This window comes from Chamaea fasciata, unplaced genomic scaffold (assembly GCF_029207755.1).
Source record: "Chamaea fasciata isolate MVZ Bird 193981 ecotype frontalis unplaced genomic scaffold, bChaFas1.0.hap1 SCAF_10, whole genome shotgun sequence".
NCBI classification, from domain to species: Eukaryota; Metazoa; Chordata; class Aves; order Passeriformes; family Sylviidae; genus Chamaea; species Chamaea fasciata.
Window position 1 is genome coordinate 21609036 of NW_027094095.1, and position 22468 is coordinate 21631503.

General features: G+C 58.4%; 2 protein-coding genes across 6 annotated transcripts; both read left to right on the top strand.

Annotated features, from left to right (window-relative positions):
* The first annotated feature begins 1781 nt into the window (after nucleotides 1-1781).
* TIE1 (tyrosine kinase with immunoglobulin like and EGF like domains 1) lies at nucleotides 1782-14916 on the top strand. 3 transcript variants are annotated; one of them, XM_066192637.1, is made up of 23 exons: nucleotides 1796-2394; nucleotides 2859-3146; nucleotides 6498-6608; nucleotides 6715-6870; nucleotides 6960-7091; nucleotides 7381-7521; nucleotides 7729-7857; nucleotides 8247-8392; nucleotides 8524-8668; nucleotides 8920-9078; nucleotides 9241-9378; nucleotides 9475-9765; nucleotides 10777-11067; nucleotides 11572-11885; nucleotides 11987-12197; nucleotides 12331-12441; nucleotides 12539-12729; nucleotides 12856-12969; nucleotides 13133-13203; nucleotides 13456-13496; nucleotides 13618-13714; nucleotides 13962-14061; nucleotides 14305-14916. In XM_066192637.1, the coding sequence occupies exons 1-23, from the start codon at nucleotides 2349-2351 to the stop codon at nucleotides 14374-14376; spliced, it is 3495 nt and encodes a 1164-aa protein (XP_066048734.1). In that variant the 5' UTR covers nucleotides 1796-2348; the 3' UTR covers nucleotides 14377-14916. The 3 variants fall into 3 exon arrangements, with proteins under 3 accessions (XP_066048736.1, XP_066048734.1, XP_066048735.1); XM_066192638.1 differs by having other exon boundaries at nucleotides 1797-2394; nucleotides 11572-11765; XM_066192639.1 differs by lacking the exons at nucleotides 12539-12729; nucleotides 12856-12969; nucleotides 13133-13203; ... (2 more) ...; nucleotides 13962-14061; nucleotides 14305-14916 and having other exon boundaries at nucleotides 1782-2394; nucleotides 11987-12351.
* Nucleotides 14917-15002: 86 nt separating this feature from the next.
* Nucleotides 15003-22434, top strand: MPL (MPL proto-oncogene, thrombopoietin receptor). 3 transcript variants are annotated; one of them, XM_066192640.1, is made up of 12 exons: nucleotides 15003-16885; nucleotides 19021-19150; nucleotides 19484-19659; nucleotides 19881-20140; nucleotides 20216-20372; nucleotides 20539-20668; nucleotides 20931-21103; nucleotides 21207-21349; nucleotides 21493-21652; nucleotides 21832-21919; nucleotides 22039-22126; nucleotides 22213-22434. In XM_066192640.1, exons 1-12 carry the CDS (start codon nucleotides 16633-16635, stop codon nucleotides 22414-22416), a joined length of 1962 nt encoding a protein of 653 aa, XP_066048737.1. In that variant the 5' UTR covers nucleotides 15003-16632; the 3' UTR covers nucleotides 22417-22434. The 3 variants fall into 3 exon arrangements, with proteins under 3 accessions (XP_066048737.1, XP_066048740.1, XP_066048738.1); XM_066192641.1 differs by lacking the exon at nucleotides 15003-16885 and adding an exon at nucleotides 17663-17892; XM_066192643.1 differs by lacking the exon at nucleotides 22213-22434 and having other exon boundaries at nucleotides 21493-21564; nucleotides 22039-22124.
* The last annotated feature ends 34 nt before the right edge of the window (nucleotides 22435-22468 follow it).

Sequence of the window (22468 nt, forward strand, 5' to 3'; positions counted from 1 at the left end):
TGATCACATAAAAGAAAACAAGCATCCAGAGAAGCAGGGCTAGAAAGTGTTGCTGAGGCAGCCCAGTCCATTGGTGGATCTGTAGGGCGGTCGCATTTCCTATCAGGAAATGTATCTGGTTTCTGGCATGTGGTGCCGTGCATTAGAATGTGCAAATGATAACAAAAAGTGGTATTTTTGTCAGTCTTTGGGGTTTTTTTTTTTTTTGTTTGTTTGTTTTAGTCTGTTGTGATTCAGCAAAAAAGCTGAGGTCCGTGAAATCAGCAGATATTCAGGTGCTTGGAGTGTCCTGTGGATTGGGTAACTGGAGCTTTCCATGTTGCAGGAGAGCAAACATGGACAGCTGCTTCGGCTGTGCTCAGCTGTGCCTATCTCTCTGGTGCCACCTCTGGAGACAGATGAACTTAAGCTGGAGCTGTAAGGTCCTAGCTGGACACCCCCACAAAACTCTCCAGAAAGGTTTCCTACCCTACCTCCAGCCAAAGGAACCTGCACAGATACACAGCACAGCTCCTATCCAGGTGCTCCTAGGAAAAAGCACACACGAGCAAATCACATTGGGTCAGATTCCTCAGTGGATCCCTGAGATCTCCTGAGTATGGCCTGGTGCAGAGAATGACACCATGCGGCTCCCATTCTGCAAAAATTCAGTGTACATAATCCCATCCTCAAACAGATCCTCCTGAAACAGGACATTTCACAGAGTGCACTGTAACTCAGGCTCTGTTTGATGCACTCCCCCGCAGCTGCCAGGGAAGCACAGAATGAGTTGCACATGTAAGCACACAGTTCTGAGCCTGATTTGCCTCTGCATTCTCTTCAGCCAGCTTCATTTTCCAGGCAAATGAGGGCAGCTGCACCTGGTGTCCACCTGTTTCAGATCCTTTCCACCCCTCCTGCCGTGGAGTGGCCAGGCAGCTGCACTGTGGGAGCTCCTGCTCACTGCCATCCCTCCCTCGGCATGCCATGGGCACCTCGCGGCCCCAGAGCACTCTGTAAATAGTCGGAAGCGATGAATGGATTTCCTTTTCCTCTCCATGTGTGCTTTAGATTTTTGGCCGGATACAGCATGGGCTCAGGACACATCAAAACATGAGACTCACTCCCTGGCAGCCCTGGCTTTCACATGGGAACAGTTTGATTTGTGAGGCAGTGTGAGGTTTGGTGCATGAAACTTATGATGATTTCCTGGGAAACGCTTTTTGTTTGCCAGGCAAAGAGCCCGGAGCCTGCTGGTGGCCAGCACAACCTCCCTGGAATTCTGTGTGTGAGACCCTCTGCGGCTGGGTTGTGGCAAGGCCATGCCGTGCTGCGCCCATGTCAGCAGTGTGTATGGGAAAGTGCTCAGGGAAAGCCAGGCTTTTCTCCTGCTTCCACTTCACCCCGGACACGTTTACCACAACACAGAGGGCTTTTTCCCGGCCGTGGCCACCCTCCCACGTGAGCTGGGCAGCTTGTTGGCGCCCTGCCTGTGCTCCCACTCAGCCCCTTTCAAGCTGGGCAGTGTCCCCACGATGTCCCCCCTGCAGGACGAGTCAGCCTGGCACAGCACGGAGCTCAGGTGGGCCATGCCTCGCCCCCCGGCTCGTGGCGGCGGGAGGCTGAGGTGTCACGAGGTGTGCGCGGCCTCAGCCCCGCCGCACGCCGCTCCCCGGGGGACAGCCTGTGCAGGGCTGCTCCCGGCGGCTCCTGGAGTCAGGGCCGTCTCCAAACAATGGGTGGAGAGCAGGAAACGCCGCATGGGAAACAGGATTTGGCTCCGCCGCCGCCGCCAGCCACGGCCCCTTGGCCCCTTTCCTTTCCCTGCTCCAGAGAGCCCTTCCCACAGGCATCAGCCACGGGGCTGCACCGAGGGGATGGGGATGCCGCCGCCCGGGCGGGCTGGGGCATGAGGCACTCTGAACCTTGGAAAAAAAAGCAGGGCTGGGACACCTTCTGCCTGGGCTAGGGGCTCAGCATGGCTCAGGGAACCCTGAGCATGCAGCCCTAGCCCTGGAGGAGTGGGTGGCTGCCTTTCCCTGGAAGAGCTGCCACCAGACGGGGGACCCCAGTGGCCCCTTGGCCAGCAAGCCCTGCTCCTGAGCAGCTGGCTGGCCACGGAGCCAGCAGAAACAGGGGCATCTCTCGGTCCGTGCCCAGGCTATGCACCACAGGAGGTGGTCCCAGCTGCCCTCGAAGTCAAGCAACAGCATGGAGAAGAGATGGGAGGCACAGGCGAGGAGCAGAGGTCCTGAGCTGCCGCTCACGTGGAGCTCCTAGGCAGCCACAGCCTCCAGCTCTGACCCCCGTAGCCAGGAAATGCTGGGGATTTTCTGACCTCTGGCAGATTCAGAACAAGCTCCAAGGACATGGGACTCCAGGTTTATCTTCTACTTCTCTTCCCACATCTGGCAGGTAAATTGCCCCTTTTCATCTGCCCCAAGTGAGCAGCCCCTGCCTCAGGGTGGCTTGGTGGGATGAGGCAGCTGTGGAAGCTCAGTGGCGCCATCGGAGCAGGGTTGGGAGGGAGGAAATATCCCTTTGTGTTCAGCCATTTGGAGCCTTCAGAGGCCCCTGGCTGTCTCTCCCTGACATGGGAGGACAGGCACCCCAAGACCCCCATTCCGATGCGTGCTCGGCTCGTGCTGGGGAGCTGATCCAGCTGGGGTCTCCAAAGGAGAGCAGAAACGACACTGTGTCATCCCAGTGTGTCTGCAATGCACCTTACTTTGCCCTAGTTGTGCCTTCTGGGCTGGGGGTGGCAAAAATATCCTGGAAAGGGGGAGACATCTGGGTAACAGGATCCGGCCCTGAGGCAGGGCTGGTGTGGCTATGCTCTTGCCCAGCTGTGAACACACCCTTGTGCTCCCTCACCCCAGGGGCCATCCTGGACATCACCCTGATCGCCAACGTGCAGAGCCTCTCCCACTCCGACTTCTTCCTCTCCTGTGTTGTGGGGGAGCACGACGTGAGCTACCTGCAGATCGAGCGGGAGAACAAGATCGTGATGACACACCCCAAAATGGGCTTCCAAAACTACCGCAACCGCAGCAACCAAGTCCAGGCCAGGGGCTTCTCCAAGGCTGACCTGGTGGGGATCCTCTACTGCCTGGGGCGCACCCCGACCGAGCAGGCCCAGGTGGTCTACGTGCACAACAGCCACAATGGTGAGTGGCTTTTGGGGGCAGCAGGAGGCCCCTGCCTGCCAGTCAGGTGCACAGGGGACCTGCCTGCCGTGTGCTTCACAATCCCAGTACCAACCAGGGTGGTGGGGGGACAGTGGTGATCCATAAGCTAGGTTTGGGGCCCACCAGCACCAGTGGGGTGGAGATGGAAGGGATGTTCAGCTGGAGGAGCATGGCCGAGCCCCATGGAGGAGCTGTCTGGATTTGTAATGGTGCCTGGGAGAAGGGGCAAGGTCCAAGAGGAAGTTGAGTGCCCTTGGAGGAGGTTGTGGGGTCTGGAAATCATTAACCAGAGCAGGGGGCAGCCCTTTGGAGCTGTGCCAGCCCATGTCCCCACCACAGGCTCAAGGGGAGGAGGTGGTGCTGGGGCAGATCTTTGGCAGCCTCCCCAGGTGCTGGACAAACACCTTCCATGCTGCCACTCCAGCAGTGGGGCTTGCTGAGAGGCACTGCCAGACTGCACTGTAGCCAAGAACAGTGCTGGGCTCGTCTCCCACTCCTGTTTTGGGCCATAAGAATTGAAAGGGCCTGGGCTGCCCAGCAGCAGGGATACCACCTGGGGCAGCATTCTCCCACACTGCCCCTCTGACCTCCCCTCCCTATGCTTGAGACTTTGCAAAACTATTAGGACTGAAATTTTCTCTGATGTTTGCCTCAGGATGCTTTCTAGCTCCTTTTTAGAAGTTCTAGCTAAAACCGTTGACCTTTTGCTGAGAATAAGAGGAGGGGATAAAGTTTCCCCGCCTCTGTTAAGACACAGCTTCAGCAAGGAGACTGAGTGTCTCCAAGCTGGGGCGCAGAGGCTGCTGGTGGGGCCCAAGCATCCACCAGGGAGCAGGGCTCAGCTTTTGTCCTTGTAAAGAGGCTCAAGTTGAAAAATGGTGGTGGTCCTATTGGGAATGGAGCTGGATGGTCTGAGCAAGCAGGGAGGCACTGAGAAATGGGGCAGAGGCAAAGGGAGACAGTGTGGGAGACATGACCAGCAGTGTGGGGTGAGGAGCACAGAGGGATTTCTACACCCCCAGATGTCCTTGTTTTTAAATCATGGATGGAGGTGATGGCTCTGGGGCTCCATCCTTGGGACTGTGTTTCCCATGGTGGGGTGTTCTCAGTCAGCCCCCACTCCTGGGTTCACTTAGCCAGGCCAAAACAGTGCTTTGGGAGGAGCTGGTCAGTGCCTGGGTTCAAGCCCCTGTGGGAGTTACAAAAAGGTGTCTCTTTCCCAAGTTTCAAAGAAGCTGCTATTGCTCTCTTTAGATCAGAAATTTAAAAAATAAAGGAATTAGTAAGCAAAAAATTTGTATGTTTGCAGGAGGGCTGGATATAGAACCCACTGAAGGGGCTTGGTGTGTGTTGTTTCTCCTGTTTAGCTTGAGAGCACACCAAAGCAGGCCAGGGCGATGAAACAGTGGGTGGGGAATGCTGTTAGAGGAAAGCTGGCAACTCCCAGAAGGTCATGCATGGAGAAGAACTTAGGAAGTTTGATAAATTTTGGAAGCATTGCTAAAAAAACAAAGAAAAGGAAACAAAAGAGATCCTGAGAAGTAATTTCAGAAGTGTTTAAATCTATCAATAAACTATTTTTTACACTTTCCAGAGCAGAAAGACAACTACAGAAAACCAACAATTTTAAAATTTTTGAATCTGTGTGCACAACAGAAAAGTTGGGAAAATTTGCTGGGGCATCCATCTAAAATGCCACTGTTGGTAGCAGGAGACAGGCGATAAATAGTGGAACAGAGCAGCACGACATCTCCAGGCTGGGTGTGCAGTGAGCAAGGCTGTGTTGCTGCCCTTGGGAAAACAGACTTTTCTAAGACTTCTGGGTAGGGAGTTACAGGCCTGAAAACTCAAGTCAGAACCTGGCAAAATAGCAGAAACTGTAATAAAGAGCAGAATATGTGGTTATGTGGTCTCTGAGGAAGAGGCAGCTGAATTTGGAGTGGTAGGGTCTCTGGAGCAGCAGCACTGAGGATGCTGAGGAAGACCAAATTGATACTGTCTGCTCAGATTCCTGGAGAAAACTGTGAAAACTCTCTTTCAAAGGTTCTTTGAGAGAAACTTTGCACTGGGGGTGGCAGGAGAGATCTTTGCATGGGTAAATAACTGACTAAAAGAAGGGAGAGTAGGCATAGAAATGGTCCGTGTCACACGAGGAAGCTCCCACTGGCATGGCACTGAGGTCTTTGCATGGACCTGTGTCACCACCTGTGGGTGCAAAAAGCTGAACAAGCAACCATGCTGGCTGCTGTCCCCGAGCTGCCTGGGGAGATGATGAATGCACTATGGAGTGACAGAGAGGCAGGGGAGGGATGTAGTCTGGGAGGGCTGCACTGATGGAGTGACAGGTAAATAGGTGTGCACAAATGTGTTTGCATTGTGTTTGGGAGTCCCCAGGGAACTGTCACCTTTCGTTCCAGGGAGTGAGGTGGAGTGAAACAGAGTGAGCCCACCACTGGGGGCTTCAAAGTCCATGGAAGAAAGATCCCTACTAGAGGGTGGGGAGGCTATTCTGGGAAATTACTGTGAAGTGTGACCTGCGGTGCCCTTCCCTGGGCGTCTGCGACGTGTGCTGCTTCCTCCTGGTCCTTGGCCTCAGAGGCGCAGGACACAGGGCTGGATGTGTTTTAGCTCCAACCTGGCCTGGCTCCTTTTAGTGTGTGCAAGCTGGAGTACTGCCAGGCTCCCAAAGCCAGCAGCCGCCTGTGTCCTCCTTTGTGTCTGTCCTGGCACGCCCAGGGCTTGGTTTCCCAGGCCTTAAGATATTTATAGCCCTGTTTGTGCTCAGGCTGGGGTCTGGCTGACTCACATTAACACTCTGGGAGTTCATGGCTGCTGCACCCCCCAGCACACGGGGAATCAGGAGAACAGCCATGATGGGGCTGCCAGTCCTGGGGGCTGGAGTGCAGCCTCCTGCACACTTAGTTCCTCTCACCTGCCCTGCTTTCCGTGCCTGCAGCACTCCACACCTCACCAGCAGGCGGGGTGCACCGTGCACACTTGTTCCAGATGTCACGTCTCCAGACTGCTGCCACCAGCATCCTGTGCAGATGGTGGGCTGGTCAGAGATCAGGGTGCCAAATCCCATTCCTTGGTGTCTGCCTGAAGGGGCCAGGAAGGGAACCTGTCCCTTCAGAGGCCTGGGGGGGGTCTTGGGTCCAACATGGAGCAAACAGGGAGATGTATCATGACATTTCAGCAGAAGCATGTGGGGGATGCTGGGCTGTGCCAGGGTGTGTCCTGGTGTGACTGGGCTGAGGGTGTCAGCACTGCCCTCGGGGGTTAGTGCCCTCGGGGGTTACTGCTGTGCAACCTGTGCCTCCTCCTCTGCAGCCCACCTCTTCCCGGTGAAGGCCACACAGTCTGTGAATGTTGCTGAGGCGGCCACCTTCTCTGCCAGGATCCTCAAGAGGAAGGAGACAGATGTGATGTGGAAAAGAAACGGCAAGTGGTTCCAAGAGCAGACACAGGGCTGGAGCTGCTCCCAGCTGGTGCCTGGTGCTGGCCCTGGGGGCAGAGGAAGTCACAGATAATCCTTGTCCCCTTGCAGGCACCTACTACCAAACCACGGACCGGGGCGAGGTGCAGGATGACCACGTCGTCCTGACACTCCCCAGTGTCAGTGTCAGTGAAAACGGTGTCTATAGTGCCACATTCATGGGGGACAGCCCTCTGTGGAGTGCCTTCTACCGCCTCATCGTGAGAGGTGAGCAGGGCCCTGTCTGCCTGGGGACTGGGGACAGCCTGCCTGCCCGGAGGCAGGTGGCACTCTGTCCCTCTCTGCTCTCTCTGCAGCCTGCCCTGCGAAGAAATGGGGACCATCCTGTGAGAAGGACTGTCCCGACTGTCTGAACGGCGGCATCTGCCACGAGCACGTTGGTGAATGCATCTGCCCTCCAGGGTTCATGGGCACCCGCTGTGAGAGAGGTGAGTTCCACCTGCCCAGCACTGGCTGCTGTGTCCAGAGCATATGTGGGGCCTCTCTTGCACCCCTAGACCTAAGCACGGTGTCTAGAAATGCCGTGTTCACCCCCAGCGCCTCCCCACCCTCAGTGCCCTTTGTTTCTGGGCCAGGGCTGGACCACCCACACGGGTCCCATGTCTCCTCGAGGTGCCGATACAGGGCTTGGGGCACCCGAGCCAGCTCTGTGCCGTGCACAAGCAGGAACTGCATGGATGAATGGTGGGTGAGGGCAGACCATGCTTCTTTTTCCAGCCTGCCAGGAAGGCCAGTTTGGCCGCAACTGCCAGGAGATGTGCCAGAGAGCCCAGGGCTGCCAGGGGCTGAGCTTCTGCCTGCCCGACCCCTACGGCTGCTCCTGCGCCTCGGGCTGGAGTGGCTCCCGCTGCGACCAAGGTACAGGGACATGGGTGTCCATCAGCTCTCCCCCCCAGCCTGGGCTTCCTCCAGGGCCTGGCTGCTCTCCAGCAGCATCTCTGCAAACCACTCTCCATCTGAGGGTGGGCACAGGCTGAGCAGTACTGCTGCCTGCATCAGCTGCTTGCTGTCTCTGCAGTCCTGTGACATGGCCAGGGGTAGCAGTGAGCTCTCCTCTTCCCACAGCCTGTCCCTCAGGATTCTACGGCCCTGACTGTGCCCTGGAGTGCACCTGCCAAAACGGAGGCAGCTGTAACCGCTTCAGTGGCTGTGTCTGCCCTGCAGGCTGGCATGGGCAGCACTGTGAGAAGTCAGGTGAGACTGGCATAGGGCTGCGGTGGGTTTCCATCCCCCACCCTCAAGTAGGCACTGGCTCCTTCCTCACCAGTGACTGGGACAACCATTGGCTACTGGTCTTGCCAGCTGGTTCAGCAGGACTCCTTGGCTGTAGAAATAGCCTCCAAGTCTGTGGAAACCACAAAAAAGCTGCAAGGACAGCATCTGGTCTGCCATCCCAGCATTATCTGTGCTGAGAGTGAGGCTGAGCCCAGCATGTGGGGTGGGGATCAGGGCTGGACCACAGCATCCATCATCTTTCCTTTGGCATTACAGTCTGGCTGCACCTGGGTCCAAGAAAAGGTGCCAGGCTTTCTTGTGCCTGGGGAGGAGCAGGACCAGCCCTAATGTTGATTTCTGTGTACCAGACCGGTTCCCCCAGATCATCCAACTGGCCTCAGAGCTGGAGTTCAACCTGGGCTCAGAGCCCATCATCAGCTGTGTGGCCATTGGCAACCCACTGCCCACCAGGGACAGCGTGGAGCTGCGCAAGGCTGACGGCACTGTGCTCAAGGTACTGCCCCGTGCCCTTGCCCCACCACCATCTCCATGTTGACAACTTCCTCAAGAATACGTGGGGCTGCCGAGCAGCTTCAGACTGATGGGAGCTGAGTGGAGGGGCTGACAGCACCCTCTGTGCCGCAGGTCATCAAAACCATCATCGAGCCGAAGCAGATCACCTGTGAGTTTGAGGTGCGGCACCTGACGAAGGCGGACACGGGGCTCTGGGAGTGCCGGGTCTCCACAACTGGGGGCCAAGACAGCCGGAAAGTCAAAGTCAATATCCGAGGTGAGGAAAGTGTGGTGGCATCAGCAGGACATGCCAGGGTTGCTGGAGGAGGCTGCCAGCATGGTGTGGCAATACCATCCCTGTGTCGGACTGGGTGCCTCCCATCATGAGCTGCAGTGCCAGCAGGCAGGATTGGGTGATTATAAAAGACTTTCCTGACAAAACTGGAAGGAGCCAAGAGGTGGTAGATGTATCCACGCTCTGCTCCCTGTTTCTCCCAGTCTCACCAGTGTCATTCCCTTCTTCCCAAGTGCCACCAGTGCCCCTGAGCGCCCCCCGGCTCTTGGCCAAGCAGAGTCGCCAGCTTGTGGTGTCACCTGTGGACAGCTTCTCTGGCGACGGACCCATCACCTCCATCAAGCTCTTCTACAAGCCCAAGGATGACAATTCAGCATGGTCGTCCATTGTGGGTATGTGTCTGCAGGGCTGGGAGACACAGGACCTGTGTGGGAGGGTGAGGTCTGGGGTGGGTAGATGTCTCCATACCAGGCCCCCAATGGTGAGGAGGGTGCTGGTGGTAGGGCAGACTGTGGCTGATGGGAATGGTTTTGACATATCCTCTTGGCCAACAGTCGACAACAGCGAGAACATCACCCTCATGAACCTCCGGCCAGTGACCGCCTACATCGTCAAGGTGCAGCTGAGCCGGCCAGGGGCTGGTGGGGAGGGCCGCAAGGGTCCCGAAGCCATCATGGTGACTGACTGCCTTGGTGAGCCTCCACCTCCCTGACCCTGACCCTTCACAGCACAGAGCCTGCAAAGTCTCACAGCTGATGATGAGGTTTTGCTGCCTTTTTTTGTTGCAGAGCCCACAGTCAAACCTGTGATTGAAGGCTGGTCCATAGAAGATAAAAACATGCTTCACATCAACTGGAAGTTGCCAAGCAACCATGAGCCAGCACATGGGTTCATTGTCCACCTCTTTGACTCTGCAAGGCGGTTGGTCTCTGAGAAAAACATCACGTCCATCTCTGTGCACTCTGCCCGCATCGGGGACTTGGAGTTTAACAAGGAGTACAGGCTGGAGGTGTTGGTGTACCACTGCACCAGCCTGGGGCCACCCTCTGACCCCTATAAGGTCATGATCAACAGCAAAGGTGGGTCCAGCAGAATGCAGGGAATTATAACAGGGAATTACATTGATATATCAGTTATAATTGTAACAGCAACCATCCCCAGGTCTGGCTACTCCTTATCCCATCTCTGATAGAATATCAACAGCTGTTTGGGGAAAATAGGCCCTCCTTTCCTCACTAGACCCCGCAGTCACCGCCACCAAGGAGCTGAGAATCATCCTAAGCCGAATGTGACATTGGGGCCATCATAAGTGATGCTCACAAACAGATTTTTTTTCTGCACCCTTGCCCAAACCCTGATGGACTTGTCTATTCTTGCAGCCTTTACAATACCCTGTAGCAACAAGTTCTTTCATATAATTATACTCTGCATGAAAAAAATATTCCCCTTTGGTTTGCTTTAACCCTGCTGCCAGGTATTTTTGTTGGGTGGTCACTAGGGCTGGGGAGCCCTGCAGTCCCACCTGTGGGCACGCACACATGCAGCCCCTGAAGTAGGGGAGGTGGAGCACCAGCCTGACCAAGCTTTCTGGCAACCAAGGGGAAAGGCATGCATGAGGCCTTTGGGGAGGCTTGGCACCATACAGTACACATTGAGAGGACTGGTAGGCATCAGGCTTAAGGGATAAGAGGTTTCCTCTGCTCTCTGCTTGTAAGAGCTTTGTATGACTTGAGAATATGAGGTTAGGCATGTGGGCAGACAGCAGAGGGCTTAGAGGAGGTGGGAGCACAGCAGGTGAGGGAGGGCTAAAGAAATAAAATGTCACAAGAGCTAGTCAATACACAGGCATCTAGACCTCAGATGGTCTGTATGGCTGGAACATTTGGGGGTACAGTCCTGATTCACTGTGGTATATGGAGAGCACCTCCACCTCCTCCAAGCAGGGGCCAGGGGTCCCTGAAGGTCCCTCAAAGCTGACCTGGCTCTTGCTGCCATTGCCATCCACAGCATCCAATCCTAACAGCAGCATTGAGCCCCTGCAGCATGAGGAGCCCCGTACTGGGATTGACACTCTCCTCTCCTGGTCGCAGGGCCCTCCTCTCCGCAGTTGCTGTCGGCAGAGCCCGTGTCTGACACCGCTGTCAGGCTCTCCTGGCAGGTGCCCGAGTACCCCAATGGGGGCATCACCAAGTACATTGTGGAGCTGCAACAGGTGGGGGGCACCAGTGAACCCCAGTGGATTGACACCGACAGCGGCGCCGAGACCACCAAGATCGTGGGGGGCCTCAATGCCAGCACCAGCTACCAGTTTCGTGTCCGTGCCAATTCCCATGTTCCAGGGGAATGGAGCCAGCCTGTGAAAGCCAAGACCCTTGGGGACGGTGAGAGGGGTGTCCCAGCAGGCAGGGGCTCACAGCTCCGCTGCAGCTTGGGCTCAGATTCTGGGTCAGCAAAAAATGATTGGGGTGCTTGTGGTAACCTCTGAGTGTGGCTCTGAAGCAGCAGCCCAAGACCAAAACTGTTGTTCTCTTAAGAAAACCTGTTCCTCCTAGTCCTACAGGGGCAGGGGTGGCATGATGACAGCATGGCACCTACAGAGTGGCTCTGCCTGGGGCAGAGGGGGATGGGAATCAAGGGGCTAGGGGAGCAGAGCACAGCCAACATATGAGGAGATTGTGGTTTGACCCAAAGCTGGTTGGAGGTCCAGAAACCAGTGGTTCAGTGTCAGGAGCTGGGCTGTGACACTTTCCCCTCTGTGCCACTGTGACACCAGGAGCTCAGGATGCAGTTATGGTATCTTCACTGGGGGCTGGGCGGTTGGCCACTAGTGCAGGCCAGGCAGGGCTTGACCATGGACCACAACCCTCCGTCCCTCCTTTTGGCAGGAGCACTGAGCGTGCCGCCCAGCCTGGGCAGCCAGAGCACTGAGCAGGCGGAAACAGACCAGCAGCTGCTCTTGGCCATTGTTGGCTCTGTGTCCGTCACTTGCTTCACCATCCTCTTTGCTCTCCTGGCACTTTTCCTCATCAAGAAGAATTTTTTCCACCGGCGCCGCACCTTTACGTACCAGTCTGGCTCGGTGAGTGCCGCCTGCCCCACCAGGACCGTGTCCCCTGCTCCCCACGTCCCAGCCCGATCCAGGTCACGTTCCATAGCCTCCAGTCCGGATGCAGCCAGACCTCACTTCCACACGGAGAGGGTGCGGAGCCCACCCTTGCCCATGACTCCTGTCCTGCTGGGACTGCCGCATGGGCAGAGAGGTGCCTGGTGCCTCTAACCTCACCCGCTTCCATCTGCCAGGGGGAAGAGACCATCCTACAGTTCAACTCGGGGACCCTGACCCTGACACGCCGGCCCAAGCCACAGCCTGAGCCCCTCAGCTACCCCATCCTGGAATGGGAAGACATCAAGTTTGAGGACATGATCGGGGAGGGCAACTTCGGGCAGGTAATCAGGGCCATGATCAAAAAGGACGGCCTGAAAATGAATGCAGCCATCAAGATGCTGAAAGGTGAGTGTTGGTGGGGGCAGGCAGGATGGGCTGAGCCATGCTTGTGTTGGGGAGCATGAGGAGTCATTTGCAGAGAAGCAGAGGAAAGGCCACTGTTGTTGGCCGGAGGTGTTCATCCCTTCTTTGCTTCCAGAGTTTGCTTCAGAGAATGACCATCGGGACTTTGCTGGGGAGCTGGAGGTGCTGTGCAAACTGGGCCATCACCCCAACATCATCAACTTGCTGGGTGCCTGTGAGAACAAGGGTGAGGGCTGTCCCATTCTACCCTGGCCCCACAACCTCTGCCCAGCTGCTTTTTGCTGGGGAGAGCCCCAGTAGCCCAACCTCCTCCTTCCCCCCAGGCTACCTGTACATCGCCATTGAGTATGCTCCATATGGGAACCTCCTCGACTTCCTCCGCAAAAGCCGAGTCTTGGAGACAGACCCGGCCTTTGCCAAGGAGCATGGCACTGCCTCCACCCTCACATCCCAGCAGCTCCTCCAGTTTGCTTCTGACGTGGCCAAGGGGATGCAGTACTTGAGTGAGAAGCAGGTACATCCCAGCAAGCCCTTCAGCTCACCCTTTCCCTGAGGTCTGGGGGTTCCCCATCAAGGCATGAGGTCCCTGGGGCCAGTAGGAGGGAGTGTGTAGCTCCTGCTAATTGCTCTTGCCTTTCAGTTCATCCACAGGGACCTGGCAGCAAGAAACATCCTGGTGGGAGAAAACCTGGCCTCCAAAATTGCTGACTTTGGCCTTTCCAGAGGGGAGGAGGTCTATGTGAAGAAGACAATGGTGAGCCAGGAGTGAAACATCTTCATGGGGCTTGCACCAGTGTGGTGGGCAGGATGACCAACATCAGTGTGACCAACCCACCATGCCAGGACTGGCTGGATCACAGCTATTTTTCAACCAAGGGGCACCCCCCAGCCCTGATGGTGGCTCTTTCTTTCCCCAGGGCCGTTTGCCAGTTCGCTGGATGGCCATCGAGTCCCTCAACTACAGCGTGTACACCACCAAGAGCGATGTGTAAGTGCTGCAGGCGGGGCCACCAGGCTGGAGCATGGCTGTGGCCACCTCCACCCTTCTCTGGCGCAGTCAGAGAGGCAATGCTATTGCTCTGGGTGCTGCAAGGGCAGGAGGTAATGCTGCTGCATCTCCCTGAGGAGCTGCTAGCTCAGCCTAAGCCCTGGCTGCCTGTTCCACCCCGGGCTTTACCCTGTGCCCATCAGCAGGGCACAGCTGGGCACTCTGTCACAGCCTCGGCTCCTCCCCTTTCAGGTGGTCATTCGGTGTCCTGCTCTGGGAGATTGTCAGCCTGGGTAAGGCTCTTCTCTGTCCCCTGCCTTCACCCAGGTCCCTGTAGGTCTGGTTATCCTGGAGCTCTGGGAGAATAGCCTAGGGACTGTCACCTCCTCAGCCCCTGTGTGTCTCTGGCTGTAGGGGGAACACCGTACTGCGGGATGACCTGTGCTGAGCTGTACGAGAAGCTGCCCCAGGGATACCGCATGGAGAAGCCACGCAACTGCGACGACGAGGTGTAAGTGGACAGAGGCTTGGCTGATGGTGGCACCCACATAACCTCACTCCCCCACGGGGCTCGCACCAGCTTTCAGTAGCTTCTGTCTGGTTGCCTCTGCATTATGGATGAGGGTTCGGCTGAGGTCCCCCACCCAAACACCTTTCCTGAGTTTAGTTTCCTGCCTGCTTCCCTCATCTCCCAAAAGAACTTTTCTGTCCCCTCTCCTCCTGTGCGCACTGAGGCGCCCACGACTCTCCGCCCCCAGGTACGAGCTGATGCGGCAGTGCTGGCGGGACCGCCCCTACGAGCGCCCTCCCTTCGCCCAGATCTCCATGCAGCTCATCCGCATGCTGGAGGCCAGGAAGGTGAGTGGTAGCGGCTCAGTGGGAGGGATCCCCACGGGGCACGCGGCTTTTCCACGTGCTGGAGCATCCCTTGGGCTCGAAGATCGGACAGCTAGCAGCAGAACCATGTGTGGGGGTTAACCCCACCATCACTTTTTGGGTGCGGGGAGACAACGGGGCACAGAGCCCATGGGCATGCTGGTGGGGATGGGCGGTAGATGTGGACATGCCCACAACTGGCTCCTAACTGGGGTTCCCCCACAGGCCTACGTGAACATGGCCCTGTTTGAGAACTTCACCTACGCGGGGATTGATGCCACGGCCGAGGAGGCGTGAGGCTGCGCTGGCACCGCTCAGAGGGGCAACGCTGGCCCCAGCCTGCTGGAACAGTGCTGTGGGGACAAGGGGCTGCCTGTCCCCTCCAGAGCCAAGCACCCAAATGGCAGTGCCCCTTCCCAAGAGCGCCTTCCCTGCAGCAGGACTGTGCCATCCCCTCCCTGGCATGGTGCCAGCCACTCACAGCCCCACACTGCTGGGGACACGCTGGGATGGCCCCCAAGGACAAGCAGCAGCAGGGTGCTGGCAGCAGAGCAGGCAGCTCCCTCAGGAGCCAGGGTACTGCCTAAGCCCACGGACACAAATGCTCAAGCTTTGGGTTGAGGAAGCAGCAACACAGCAGCTGCCTGCCCTGCAGCTCTCAGCATACTCTGGGCCTGAAGTGGGGCCAGGGGTTGTGAGGAGCACTGCTGGCATGGGATGGGGCCACCCTGGCAGGTGCAAAGGGGCAGTGTTGGCTGTGCACAGCCTCCAGCTCTGCAGTGGCCCTTCAGAGGTATCAGCTCTGCCTTATGGACAATAAAGATCACGCAACAGCTGGGTCCAGAGGAGTGTTGCTGGGGACCCAGCTCTGGCCCGCTGACAGCACTGGAGAACAGAATGTGGGGGCCCAGTGATCTGCTGCTATGGTGGGCACTCCTGAGAATCCTGTTCCCATTGGGGTCCACTGATAATTCCCAGGAATGTCCCAGCATTCCCAGACTAGTCCCAGGTCTCATCATGCCATGGAGACAGGTTTTCTTAGGATCCAGCTGGGATCTTTTCCCACACACACAATTAAGACTTGGTCTTGTCCCCAAAGGGATATGGAGAACAGACTATGTCCTTCCTTTGCACAGCTGCCTGTTGCATGCTTGAAAATTGTTCCTGCAGCTTCCCCTCAGCTGGCTGCTCTTTAAAGGGATGGCCCTGCTCCTCCAGCTGGGTCCTGTGGAGCTGTGCAACCCCACACCCTTCCCACCCTGGCCAGCTGGCACCTCCCAGCACTGCGCTGAGCTATCAGGTAACTTCCCACATCTGGCAAAGTTTGACCAGCCTGCTCAAACATGTGCTGCTGGGGTGATCCTCACATGCCCATTCCTCGAGGGTCACCTGGGCTCTGTGCTGACCCTCCTGGAGGAGCACCTGTCCCAGGCTTCAGTCCCTCACCTGCACTGCTGTTGTTTGTTACCCTGAGGGTGGCTGGGCTTCACCTCTGCTGGCTTCAGCTTGCTCAGCCCTGGACATGCCATCCAACTGTCTATCTTTCTGCAGTCCCACGAGAAGCAAGAGTGGCTCCTGCAGAGCCTGGTATCCCTGCTGGAGACAGGCATTTGCATTGTCCTCCTGGGCAAGAGTCTTTTATCCCCAGAAGGTCTCTGAACCCTGCCAATACCATTCTGATTTTCCATTCTGGCCTCCAGTGCTCTTTGGTGTCAACTGCAGCTGTTAGTGAGCAGCCTCTCTGCCCCATCCCTGAGGTTCCCAGTGAATCAGTGATGGGGACCAGATATGTGCCACTGCCTCTGCACCCCCTCTGCTCCCAGCCGGGAACAGTGTCTGGGGCAGTGTCACCAGTCCTGCTCACACCTAGGTCTTTCTGCTTTTTTTGACAAAATTTGTCTGTGGCAAGTTGGGGCTGGCTGCTCCTGTGTCCCCTCAGTGCCTCTGGTGCTGTCCCCAGCTGCTGGGCTTGAAGAAGCAAACATGGCCTTGGTGCACAGGGGACACATGTGCAAGTGGCTCCTTGTGCCCTTGGCTGGTGCCCCCTGGGCTGTGCAGCTGTGCTGTGCCCTGGCAGGGCAGGAGACCCTTCAGCCACTGCAAGTAGTGGACTGGCATGAGGTTGGGCGTGACTGTGGGTCACCACATGTGACCTCACTGTGGTGGCCCTGCTCCTGCACCACTGGCACCTCTGTGGGCTCTGCCCCCTGTGCCCGCAGCTCTGCTCCCAGCACAGCCATGGAGACGGTGCTGCTGGCAGAGCACACCTGGAGCACAGCGGTGCCAGGCAGCACAGGACACAATGGATGCAGATCAGCTGTGCCACATCCCATGCTCCCATGTGGCAGCAGCCCCAACAGCCTGCCCTGCCCCACACAGGGGCCTCCCTAGTTTCTCGGGTGTTGTTTTTCTTCCTGCCCCATCCTCCCAGCATGCCAGTAGCCACAAGGGCAGGACATGCCGCCTATCTGATAGGAGCAGTCTCTCTTGGCACTGCGGCCAGCGGCAGAGGGACTGTGGCATTGTGGTTTCAGGCACAGGGAAGTGCTGGTGATGGGGCGGGGGGAGCCCCCAGCCAGGCTTCCTGAGCGGCACAGCCACCACTTCCCAGATAAAGGTATCGCCCAGAGGAGCCGCAGCAGCTCCCAGGACACTGGGAAGGGCCGAGTGCGGCACGTGTGGCTCCGGCACACAGGTTGCAGGATGGCAGCCTGCCTGTGCCAGGGCTGGCAGCTCTCACTGCTCCCTGCCATCCTGCTCAGCCTCTGCAGCCCACCATCAGCCCCTGAGCCAGTGACATCCCAAGGTAGGTCTTTGGGGCTATTTTCTCCCCCGAAGGATGGGCCAGAGAGGAGCTAGAGTGCCGGCTGTGGGCAGTGAGCATCTCACACCAGCCAAAATCTACTGGATTGGCAAGAGGGGGGTCCTCATTCCAGGAGGGTGTGCAGGGGGTGTTCAGGGTGAGCAATGGAGTGCCCTTCTCACCTGTGGGACACCCTGAGATGCTTGGAGTAAAGGAACATCCATGCTTTCTGCAAGCAGAGACTAGCTGCCCATGGGTTGCCCCTGGGTATGGCAGCCTGGTGCTCCCAGTCCTGCTCAGGTAGCAGAGGGGCTCCTCACTCATCAGAAGTTCTCAGATTTTTGACATGATGAGAGTTCGAGCAAGACTCAACATCTGATGGCACAGCTCTGCATCACGGGCAATGCAGTGGCACTTCCAGGCTAACCCCAGTGCTCCTGCACTAGCCTTGCCATGATCTTACTGTCCCACTGGACAGTCTCGTCTTAGCTGATAGCTGGCCCCAGTCTGGCTCACTGCACCTGCCAGAGCCACTCCCCAGCTTTGTCTCATTTCAGGCTTCTCCATGCATTCTTTGAGCGCCTCTTTAGCCCCTTCAAAACTTTCTGTAACACCATAAAAAGCATTAACTGAATAAAACCCTGTTGATCTCCTGCTTGTCTCTCCAGCCCCATCCCAGGTCTCTGGCCAGGACAGAGTTGGGAGCACATTTTGAGTCACCCTCATAGGGGCAGTGGGATGAGGGTCAGGGTTGGACTCATCCTCTCTCTGCCCACAGCTTCTGCAAAATCATTGTGCCTTGAGCCCTCCACTGGCTTGGCAGCACTGCGTGAGCATGGCTGATGTGGGCTGCAGAGCTGGGCAGCTGCCATTCCTAAGAAATGGGCTGTGCTCAGCAAAGATGCTCTGGTAGCCCACAGGACCAGGGTGGCCTCCCACTGATGCTATGGGTCCCTGTGCCACCGAGCTGCTGGGACCTGGCCACTTCATCTCCTGGTGCTCAGAGCTGGGTGAGGTCATACAGCCAGCATGAGGCCTGGGGTGGGGTACTGGGAGGCAAAAAGAGAAGAACGGGTAGGGGGGGCTGTGGCAGAGATAGGACAATGGGCATGGAGAAGAAGGCAACACAGGACTGGGAAATGAGGAACAGGGCTGGGGGGGGGGGGGGGTCAGGGCTAGAGAAGGGAAAGGGTAAGCAGAAGGACACCAAGGTGGTGAGAACATTTGGGAACAGTGACTTATTCTTTGCCCAGGGTGGGCTCGATTGCCAGTGCAGTGGATGTATAGCAGAGAATGGATATACTCAGCAAATGCAGCAGACATTGGCAGCGGGCTTGTGGGGTCCCAAAGCTGGGGGCAACCCCTGAGGAAGGCAGCAAATACCAGTAGGAAGAGGAGGAGGAAGAGGGCTGGAGGAGGTCCCAGGGAAGAGGGAATGGAGGAGAAGGGACTGCTGAAGCAATGCTGGGGGCAGCACAACCACCCCTGTGCATCACACATCTGCATCTTGGGGCTGTCCCCTCTTCCACGACAACAGGAGCAGGCTCCCCTATGTCAGCAGAGCTACCAGTGCTTCAGATGGAGATCCTGCAGGGTGTGATGCTCCAGTTTGTCCTTGTAATGACAGGGAGCATGGCTTACTGAGGGGGACAGAGAAACCCACATGCCCCCAAGGGTTGGGCAGGGTTTTGGGCATCCCCCCCCGCCCAGGACCACATGCCCCCACAGCAGCCCCCAGGCCCTTTCCCTTTCTCTGGGGTGCTGCTCCTCCTTATCTCACTTCCGCACACCTTCCGGCATGAGCAGGGCAGGGGTGTTTCCCCTAATCGCTGGGCCCTGAGCTCCCCTCTGACCGCAGGGCTATTTTGGGATGTTTGTTTGTCCTCAAGGACCTCGCATACTCAGGAGGGGGGCGTGGTGGGGCCGGGGGCAGCCCTGCACCAGCCAGGACCCCAGTGCAAGCCAGCAGTCAGCATGGGTGCCGTGCCCCTCCCCAGTGTGCCAAGCTGGTGGACAGCACCTGTGCCACGGCCATGCTCAGGCTGCCCCACGTGCCAGCGGGCATGGGGCAGGTGGAAGCAGGTGAGATGGGGACAAGTTTGTGCCCAGGGGCTCCTTCATGCCCACACTCCTCCCAGACGCTGCACTGCTAGCAGGCGTGTCCGAGGACATCCTCTGTTTCTCCCGCTCCTTCGAGGACCTCACCTGCTTCTGGGACGAGGAGGAGACAACAACTGGGATATGCCACTTCTACTACTGGTACAGCAGGTAGGAGACGATGGGGACACAGCCCAGCCTCCTCCTTGCTGCACAGAGAGCAGCAGGGTCGGGGTGTAACAGCAATCTGGGCCATCCCAGTGGCTGCAAGCTGCAAGGAGAGATGGAGAGCCCACAGAAGCTACACAGCAGCCACTGCACACCCGGCAGCAGGGCTAGGGCCTTGGCTGTCCCTCAGTCCCGTGGGGATGGTGCCCTGCAGAGGACAGTGGCACAGGAAAGGAGCTGGTGACACCGAGGTCTCGGTGCTGTGCCCCACATTCCCTCTCCTCAAGCTTGGCCGGAGGCGTGAGGTGCTGCAAGACCCTGATCTCCATTCCTCAGGGATGTGCCCACAGTGTGCATGGTCTCCACGTGGCACCGTGGGGCTGGTGGGAAGCGACACGTCTGCGTCTTCCCCAGCCAGGACGTGCGGCTCTTCACCCAGCTCCACCTCCGCGTCCTGGATGCCACCACAAACCACACCAAGTATTGGCGGGAGCTCAGCGTGGATGCAGTGGGTGAGTCCCTCTGACTGGGCAATGCCCTGTGACAACTGGACAGTCTCCAGATCTGGTCCCCTGACCTTCTGCCTTCGACAGGGGCTGGCAACACACTGAGCCCTGCATGCTGGGCACAGAGGCAGCCTTGGAGGGACTTCCATGTGTCCCCCAGCATGACCAGGCATTGCCCAGACCAGGGCTGCTGCAGGAGGGCAAACACCCTGGCATGTTCTCTGCAGGTCTCATTGCTCCCCCAGTGAACATCACAGCCCGCTGGGCTGGGGCTGTGGGGCAGCTCTGCGTGTCGTGGCAGCCACCACTCGCTGACTTCCTGAACTTCTTCCTCTACGAGGTGTGGTGCTGCCCTGCCAGCTCACCAGGGATGCCCTGCAGCACCACATTGAATCCCAGTGGGCAGCACCCTGGAGACCCCTCCCTCCAGTCAACTGTCAGCACCCACACACCCAGGGCTGGGGCAGCCTCCCCAGGAGTGGGGCAGGTACACAGAGGGGTCAGGGATGGGCAGGGGGTTTGGGGCCGGCAGCTGCTCCTCAGCTTGGCCCCTCTCCTACAGAGGCTGGTCCAGGCCAACACCTGGGTGGTGCTCCAGGACCTGCAGCCAGGGGTGAGGTACCACATCCAGGTGCGCAGCAAGCCTGATGGTACCTCCATGGACGGTGTCTGGGGGCCCTGGTCACAGGCAGTGGCTGCGGAGACACCGCATTCCTCTGGTGAGCAGCCATCCCCTCTGCAGGGGTGCTGGCAGGAACAGCAGGGAGGCACCCACGCCTGGGGCTGCAGGGGGTGGGGGATCTATTGTAGGCGAGGTGCAACACCCTAGTTTTTGAGGGCCAAGGGGAAGCAGCCCCCTCCCTGCCCTGGCTCTCGCCTGCCCAGGAGACATCGGGCTGTGCTGCAGCACCCCTGACCTGCGGCACGTGCGCTGCGAGTGGAGCTGGGACCCTGCAGAGCCCCACAGCTCCCACCAGCTCTTCTACCGGCCACCTCCAAGCGGGCCTGGCACAAGGTAAGGGGCATGGCAGGCATATGGCACTCAGGCAGACACATTCCTGCTGAACCACTGGTCCTGCTGTGTCCCAATAACCCACACTGGGCCCCTTGCCCATGCCCTGCTCTACCACCACCAACCTCATACCTCCTCACCACCTCTCCTGGTCACATTGCACATCCAACTACAAGCAGCAGTAGCTTTCCTGAGAAAGTGCAGGAGGAATGCTGGCAGCGGGTATGCTTTGGTGGGACTGACTGGCTCCCCACTCCTCCCACAGGGAAGATGCATGGGAACAGTGTGAGGAAGTGAGCAGGGGGGCACAGAGCACCCATGCCTGCACCTTCCAGCCCAAGGCTGGCAGAGCCATCTCCGTCCTGGTGAATGTTACCCGGACCCACAAGTTGCCCACACTCAGCTACTTCAAGGAGCCCTTTTTGCTGCACCAGGCTGGTGAGTCCCAGTGCCACCACAGCCCCTGCCTGGCTCACAGGGGACAGAGTGTCCCATGTCCCATTTCACAGGAGCGACACATGCCTGTCCCCAACACCAACAGTGCTCACAGAGGCGCCACAGCTTGTGCAGGCGACGGTGTCGCAGGGCCGGCTGAGCTTGCAGTGGCTGCCGCCCCTGGAGCTGCTGGCAGAGCAGCTGGACTACCAGGTCCGCTATGCTGTGGAGGACAGCCATGACTGGAAGGTAAGGCCTGGCCAGGACACCCTGAGCAGCCCTGCCCACCTCCGCTGCTGACACATGGCAGGAGCAAGGTCGGCTGAACCGCAATCCGCCCCTTGCTGGCCACCCCACAGCAGTCATACCTCCAGCTCGGCTCTGCCCCGCAGGTCCTGCAGGTTCCACGAGCAGCTAGGAAAGAAGTCCTGGACCTGCGGCCAGGCACCCGCTACCATGCCCAGGTGCGGGCCCAGCCCAGCGGGCCGTGGTACCAGGGCAGCTGGAGCGCCTGGTCCAAACCTGTTGTGGTTGATGCCATGGCTGATGTGGGTAAGGGACAGGGCAGGGCTGGACGCTGGGGCCAGAGGAGCCACATGGCTGACCGCAGGAGATGGAGAGTGCTGGAAATGGGGTGGGGAGCACCGGGCAGAGGGTGACAGGGCAGCGAAGGGCTCAGAGGTGGTGGGTCTGGGAAAGGCTACAGTTCCAGCGTTCCTCCTCCGATGCAGGCTGGCTCATCCCCAGTGTTACGGTCGTGCCGCTGCTTTTCTCAGCAGTGCTCCTGGGGCTGCGGTGCACCTTCCCCTCCCTCTACAGGTAAAGGGCTGTGCCGGGGACAGGCGGGGGGGTCCAGCACGAAGCCTGGGCACCTTGCACGGGGCATCAGGGCACCCCAAGTCTGAGGGTATCTTCGATGCCCCTTTCCCCGTACCCAGCAACGTGAAGCAGAAACTCTGGCCACCCGTTCCTGACTTGCACCGTGCTCTGGGCAACTTCCTCCAGGAGAGTAGCAAGCACGGCCAGGTGAGGGGCTAGGGCAGGGCGACTCAGCTCCCCCCGGGGGCAGCTCGAAGGGCCGCCCCTACCGCGTCCACTTCGTGTTCCCCCAGGCCAGTGCTTTCGACAAGCAGCCGCCGGAAGAGGCCGTCGTGCCCTGCCTGCTGGAGGTGCTGCCCGGCCCGCGGCGCGGGGCGGGCCCGCCGCCGGAGCACGCTGGGGGCCGCCTGTCCAGCACCGACATCGCCAACCAATCCTACCTGCTGATGAGCGGCTGGGAGCCGCGGGGAACCACGACCGCCCCCACCCCGCCATAAAGGCGCGTCCCCACTCAAGCACCCGCCTGGTTCCTCCTTCGCCGCCCCGCGC